Source organism: Micrasema longulum, unplaced genomic scaffold, assembly GCF_059751315.1.
Source record: "Micrasema longulum isolate JH-2025_06_02 unplaced genomic scaffold, ASM5975131v1 h1tg000011l, whole genome shotgun sequence".
Classification (NCBI taxonomy): Eukaryota; Metazoa; Arthropoda; class Insecta; order Trichoptera; family Brachycentridae; genus Micrasema; species Micrasema longulum.
The window spans coordinates 563,144-570,555 of record NW_028277219.1 but is presented as its reverse complement, the minus strand read 5'-3'; the positions used below and the strand labels follow the sequence as shown (position 1 = coordinate 570,555).

At 32.1% G+C, this 7,412-nt stretch overlaps 1 protein-coding gene across 3 annotated transcripts in view; it reads right to left on the bottom strand.

Annotated features, from left to right (window-relative positions):
• Window positions 1-3,156: 3,156 nt before the first annotated feature.
• The window catches only part of LOC148285716 (uncharacterized), a 28,488-nt gene continuing 24,232 nt past the window's right edge, over window positions 3,157-7,412 (bottom strand). For 2 of the 3 annotated variants that reach the window (XM_088234255.1, XM_088234332.1), the window contains 3 exons: window positions 6,884-7,002; window positions 5,943-6,076; window positions 3,157-3,724 (listed from right to left, as the gene is read on the bottom strand). In XM_088234255.1, the coding sequence (XP_088090381.1) occupies window positions 3,456-3,724; window positions 5,943-6,076; window positions 6,884-7,002 (522 nt within the window). In that variant the 3' untranslated portion in view covers window positions 3,157-3,455. The remainder of the gene's footprint in view (window positions 3,725-5,942; window positions 6,077-6,883; window positions 7,003-7,412) is intronic. The other variant, XM_088234400.1, reaches the window with a different exon arrangement.

Here is a 7,412-nt window from a genome sequence, read left to right as displayed (position 1 = left end):
AATAATATTGTGATTAACGAAGTTGGTCATTCTCGGATATATTGGGTGTTTACATAAGTTGTGTAAGTTTTTTTTCAAATGGATAGAACACAACAAAAAAAAATACAGCAAATCAGTCAATAATTCATCCCATCTTCACCGTACACCACGCAAATATCGCAAGTAGCTTTAGCAGCTTTATTCCCTCTATCGAACGCAAAGGGAAGGTGTGGAAACTGGTCACTTTTGTTTACTTGATATTCCATTTGAAGGCTTGTAATTCAAATAATATATGTAATGTAACTCAAAAGCAAACACAATATCTTGTAGACACTAAGGTACATATATAAATAGAGTTAAGAATAGTCCAGAAGGAGCGTAGAATCATATTTGAATACATTAAACTGTGTCCAAAACCCCCCTACTTTACCACACTTTCACCACGCGCATGCGTGAAGACGCCCCGTAATGTTTGCTAGATCGTGAAAAATATAATCATAACACAAATGTATCAGAATTATTTTTTTAAAAAGCAATTTGTTAATTTCTCTAAAATTTTATTGTACACGCGGAAATATTGATTGACACAACAGAGAAGATAAGTAAAGGGTCATTTAATAAGATTATTTTAATTAATGATCTTTGAACTAAAAAAATAAAACCAATTTTATTTTACATAAAACGGATATTTTCATGTCATGTTCAATAAAATTTGATGTTCTAAACACAATGTCGGTCAAATGCCCACCACGGCATTGTTTAATCAGAGTGCTCCAATTTTCATTAGTTCTCTCTTTAGATAAGCAAAGTGGCGTAAAAAATTTGACCACCCTGGCAAAACTAACAAAACGTCCATTTTATTTTCTTTTCTTTGAGTGATCCCATCCTATTTTTTTGAGATTCCAGCAGTATTTCTATACTTTAAAATGACACAACACGGCATAGTTGAATTCAAATCGGGAGTTGTGTACTGAGCAACGTCTACAAAGAAAGTAATGGGTCAAAACGTAAAACTACTCCTTTTAAAGTAGTTTAGTCGCTTTCTGTTTGATGCGCGTATGCGGTTTCTGGACTATTCTTAATTCTATGGAATAAACCTCATTATTTTGTTTTTTTAGTGCTCATTTTTAAATTTGGAAAAAAACGGGCACAACTAACACCTAATATTTGACAAAATTTTTGTTTGATTTTCTTGTCTGTGTAATACGGCCTTTAGTAGATGCGCCTAAAATATTTTGATATGGTGAAGTTTGCTCCCCTTTGCATGACAAAATACATAACTAATGCGCATGCGATTGTTGTTCCCGCCTAACTTTAGAATGTCACCGAGCGTTTGAAATAGGAAAAAATAGGAATAAGGGCTTTTCATCTCAATCTGTTTTTTAAAAACCTACCGAGAAGACGCAAAACTTTCTGGAAATGAATAATTAATTAGTTTCAGGAATTGTTATGTTAATAAACTAATATTATTATTTTTGATTTAAAAAGTAAATTTTTTGCTGACTGTTTGTCGGCAGGTGATATCATGACAGAGTCCTAGAGGCTATTTTTGTAAGATAAAGTATTATTTTATTTTATAACTTAATTGTATACTGTCAACCTTATGGTAAAGGTATTGGTAAGCGTTGATGAGATCTTGAGTTTGATTCTCGACCGGGTAGAAAATAAATATTGGGTTAAAAATACTAAAAATCACCAGTAAAAATATATTACCCGGGGCCATATTTTTTTTAAATCCGCTGCTTAAAAATATAGTTCTTCGGCGTCCCATACTTACCTAAAGCTTACTTCTACACTATTTCTGCTAGTAACATTACGTAAATACCTAAAGTATTCAGAGTATCCCCGGGTATGTATCTAATTTGAAAGTTTAAAATGAGACATACCTAAATAAGATTATACTATCACAAAATGTGGGCATTGTATAAATATGTAAATAGAAGGTAATAAAATAAATAAAAAAGAGTAGTGTAGCAGTCTACGCCAAAGAAAAACATTTTTTTTTTAAATCGTATTATTTTGTTGCGAGTGCGATTTTCTTGTAATTTTAATTTTTGAAATCCCCTTTGAAATTTTTAGCATACGTAATGAGAATATTAAAATTAATGCATTTGACGATTGTCAAACGATGCTACCTGATACGCTCGATTTTTGTTTGAGATATGCTTGACATATTTATTTATTTGACTGTCGTCACATGTCGGCGACAAATTATCGAGTGAGTAAGTTTGTCTACATTATCTGTGTCTGTAGGTATTTTCGCAGAAAAAATGAAATGAACACCACACTTGTGACATAATGATTTCTCTTACTCAATTTTAGCGGGAATTAAAAAAAAAATACAGTCCAAGCGCCTTTAAAATAATAAGAAAAAACTGTTAATTAAAAAGAAAACTTTCTTATGGATTAAGTATCGATGCTGTACTAATTGTATTATTAGGTACTTGCGAGTAAGGGTTCATCCAGTGATTATTCACGTATAAAGATCAGAAAGTCCATTAAAAAAAATGTTCATCATCATCATTTGGTGGAGCATAAGAAACTGCATTAACACTCCAATCGTGGCGAATCTGGAGCATTTTTTTGTTGTTAGGTAAGGTATCAGTCTTGCGCTTCAGAAGCCAGTCTAGGAAGAATTATTTAATTTTTGACAGTTTTTAAATGTAGAGAGGTTCTTTGTTTCAGGTCCCGACTAACTATGAAATTCCTGTGTTCAGGCAGGACCCTCTTTTTTACTTGTGTTTTTTTATTTATTGAATGAATACCTTAGAAAACATTATGTATTTTATTAGTGTTTACACGTAATTGATAAAAAATAAGTAGTCTTTTTTTATATAAATATTTTTGTACATTACGTATTATTTTTCATTATTTGTAAACCAAAACAAAAAAATAAATTCCGATAATAATAAAAATTGAAGTACAAATATAAATTAGAAAATATACCATTAATAAATAAAAAATGAAACACGAATGTAAATTAGAAAACATACCGATGATAATAAAAATTGAAGCATAAATATAAATGATAAAATATATAATTTATAATTAAAAATGAAATATACACGTAAATATTAATAATAATAAAAAAAATTAATAAAATATAAATTACAAAACATGAAAAATAAAAATACTTTATAAATAAAAAGATATTTGACTATTAAAACCAACACAATATTTAGTCATAGAAATTTATAGGATATGAAAAAGTGAAATATTGCAGTGTAGAACCACCTTTACAATCAGTACACTCGCAACACCACGAGATGGAATTACCTCCAATCGATTTCCTTTTTCTTAATTTTAGCCCATAGTAGCCATCGAGTGCAAAACACTCATCCAGGGTTCTGGTTCTATTCCACGCACCGAATTGCATTCTCCGTCCTCCCGGACATCGAATAATGGGAGGGGAATATAAATGACTGAATTCTAAATTAAAACATTAAAATACTAAGCAGGTTACAAACAAAAATAGTTTAATCTTCCGAATGTCTAAACCATGGAGATGTAATGTTTGGAGCTTGCTTGCGAGAAGAACTTTGATCCAGGACGACAAATGACTTCTTGACTTCTCTGTAATGGTCGTTTCTTATTCCAGCGTGTTCAACATCTGCAAAATTATTTTTGGCCCACTGCCTTCGAGCGGTCTGTCTTGGCACTTGAGAAGGATGAATTTCAACGGAAGCTTCTCTCTGTTGGGAAGTTCTGATTGGAGACTTGGGTGGCTTGTGTTCCGAGTTGCGATCTGAAATTGAAATTAAAACGGCTTATTTTATTTTAACTAATTTTTGCATGCCATCCTATATTTGTGGTTATATACTCATATTCATGTGACTGTGTCAACTAATTGCTAGTCCCATCTCAACACAAGACTTTTAGTCTCATGGATTTGGGACTTATGTCTTAAATAATGTACAATAAACTTTTGTATGTAAATAAATAATAAATAATAGGGAAATATCACTTTTTTTACATTTTAAAAATAATAAAGGTTTATGAAATATTGTCCAGTAAAAAATTTTTTTTTGCTTATTATTAGTAGCATAAAAAATACTTTAAAAATTGTAATTTTGAATTCCAGCAAAAACGGTGATTCCATTGGCCACGCCCCTAATACGTCACGATACATGTTTATTTGTTTGTGGCTATAGAAATTTGTGTTTCAATTTCACGAATCTTGACGTCACAATAACCAAGGCCAAACACGTCACGTTTTTCTACGAACGTCGTTTATTGAATTTATTTTTTACATTTATGGATGCATATATCCACAATATCCATATTGATTTTGAAAATACAATGAATTATTCTGAATCCATTTCATATACTTTTATCGGTATTCGTAGTATGTGCTATTTCCCTATTCTTGCAAAAGAGATTTGAATTTCAATGGTAATGTCAAAATACCATTGTGTCAATCGGTTTTAGCACTTGCTTTGCTAAAACAGTCACACTAGTGACAGGCGCTGGGGGCGCAGTTGGTTAATAGACGGCGTACTGTGAACTTGCATCGCGGGTTCGAATCCCGCCAGTTGCCAGAAAGAAATCACGAACGATTTGTTTCTCAATTGGTCTGAATGTTGTGGTGTATTTTTTATAACTTCCTTCCTATCCCCTCTTTTCTATCTGCTGACAAGCCTCTAAATAAAGGTTTAGTGGGCTATTCTATAAAAAAAATATGAATTATCAAAGGACTTCCAGTTCTTTATTTCAGATTTATGTACGCGGATCGCGGCGATCGTTTCTCTTTATGCTCCAACTCTACGTTGGGGGTCCCGTTTTGTTTCATGTCGGTATTTTTCAGAAACTTTTAATTAGCGATTGACGAACCCGTCACAACACAACGATGAGATACAAAATAATTTAAAATGTTTTTTTCATATATTTTTATTTTATTTATATTTTTCATTGATAAACCCTTACTGGTTTCATACATTTAACAAAATATTTTTACTTTTAAAATTCACATTCGACTGTTAATAATAATATTTTTAACATTTTTTGTAAAGGTTTTCTGAGCTCTTTTGTTTAGTTTTGTCTGGTAGTTTATTGTATAATTTCAGTCCATGGTTCATTAGTCTCGATTGTCCTTTTCTCGTTTTAGAAGGTTGTATATGATATTATTCTGATATTCTCGTATTGTGTTCATGTTTACTACAATTTTTTACTAGTTTTAGTTCTTCGTCTACAATTACATTAGTGGCTAATTTATGGATAAATTTTAATGATTCTAGTTTAAAGAGTTCAGTTATATTTAATTGCTTAGTTTGTTTAAAAAGTTCTCTAGTTGCAGTTAAATAGGGAAGGTCATATACTAACTTTAATATTTTATTTTGTTGTCTTTGTAGTCTGTTTATGTCATTTTGATATCCTGCCCCCCATAATAGTTGCATATAACATATTTTAGTTTTTACATAGGCTTTGTACATTAAAACTTTTTCCGTTTTTGGATTTGATTAAAAAAAAAATCGATAATGTCGCCACTTTGCTAATTAAATTGTTGATATAAATTGTCCATGTCAATTGTCTGTCTATTGTTAGTCTTAAGTATTTAACATGTTCAATTTTAGTTAGTCATTCATTATTTATGTAAGCATATACTTTATGTCATTTTTTTTAAATATTCAAAATGGATAAATTGTTTATATTTAGTTATAACGTATGGCTGATTAGATAGGTAATTATTATCTCGTCAAATTTGAGGGAATCATAATTTACAACTAATTTACAGGCAGACTGCGCATATTATGTATGTTATGTAGAAACTATTGTCAAAAAAGCCCAACAAATATTGACGCGAATGCGATGCATAGATGCCGGAAATGCGTAAACTTCCATACTCCTTTTTCAAAAAGGGTTCTCCAGTTCCGTTTGAACACCTGTTAATTCTAACTAACTTAATTAGATATTTTCAGAGGCGAAAAATAAATCGAATCTGTCGCATGAAATTAATAAATACTTACACTCTTTACTAGTAGTTCTTCTGCTGTTTCTGGCTCCAAACCCTTTTTTTGGCTCGTCGACATTAGTTACATGAAGGCGGTATGAAGGAGAATCAGATCTTCTGCGGGGAGAATGCACACCGGTTATAGATCCCCTGTTAAATGAAAGAATTATAATAATATATGTCCAGTTCATAGCAATATTGACAGGAATCTCTCAAAACTTGAATCTCGCTGTTATCATTTCGAGATTTTTCTTTTATATAAGTAAAATATCTACGCCGCTGATCTGGCATTTAGCATTGGCATTTAGTTGAATGCATCTTTTGGGATCTACACAATCTACCCACCTTTCTAACTTTTCACTATTTTGCACAAAGTATAATGAAGTGGAGAGCATTATTTTCAAGATCTATCTTAGTATACATTGGTAAATTAATAATTTATAATTTTCACTTAGGAGTTACAGTTTTCGAATTAAGGTAATCAGGCGAGAGTGTAAATCTGAGACAAGTATAATTGATAAGATTAAGAAAGGGTCTCTGAGATGGTTTGGTCACGTAGAACGAATGGACGACGAGAGAATGGTAAAACAAGTATATATGGCAAAAATGAACGGCAACGTTAGACGAGGACGACCAAGGAAGACGTGGCATGATCAGATAAACCAAAATCTTAAGTCTGGTCATGTCAAAAGCAGACAGAACCGAAGGGCATGTATGACAAGATGTATGAATGTGGAGGAGGCTAGGATTGTATGCCAGGATAGACGTGTGTGGCGGTCCATTCTCTCTGCCTACCCCCACGGGAAAATGGCGTGATGGTAGTAGTAGTAGTAGTATATTTGCATTATTTTATAAAACTAATACAGTTGGTAAGCATCTAACGAGAAAATTCTCAGATAACATAGTTAAAGGATTCAAACAATAACCGTGTCTATAAATATTTTAAAAACATATTACCTCCGAGAAGACGGTTTGTAAAGAAATGCATTTCCATCTTTAGTGGAGTCAGTTCGCTTTTCTTCTCCTGGGTTAATTTTACCCAGCACTTCGAACGGTGGTTCGGTGTGGTCTACACGCTAAAAATGGAAACATTGCGCATTAATTAATATAACATTCTTGTTTTGATACGAGGTTAGTATTTTTCCTACAGTCCTACAGTTATTTTGTTCCTACGAGAAACAATATTATTCTACTGAATAATAAAATAAACCTTTATCCATTTTAAATTAACCGGTGGCTTTAGGCCCGTGTTATCAGGAGATCTGTGCCTCGGTAACCTTTCTCTAATGAGATAGTCTGTGTATGCCTTTCTATATTCTGGTAGGCTCTTGTCTATCCCGATAAAATTATCTGGGCTTGGCATAACAGAGCTTTTCGGCTCAAAGTTTTCGGGGCGATAATCGTGATACGTTTTATTTTCTTTCTTTGAGTTTAATTCCTGGGAAATAAAATACAGTTTGAAATTATTTACATCCTCAAACTTATT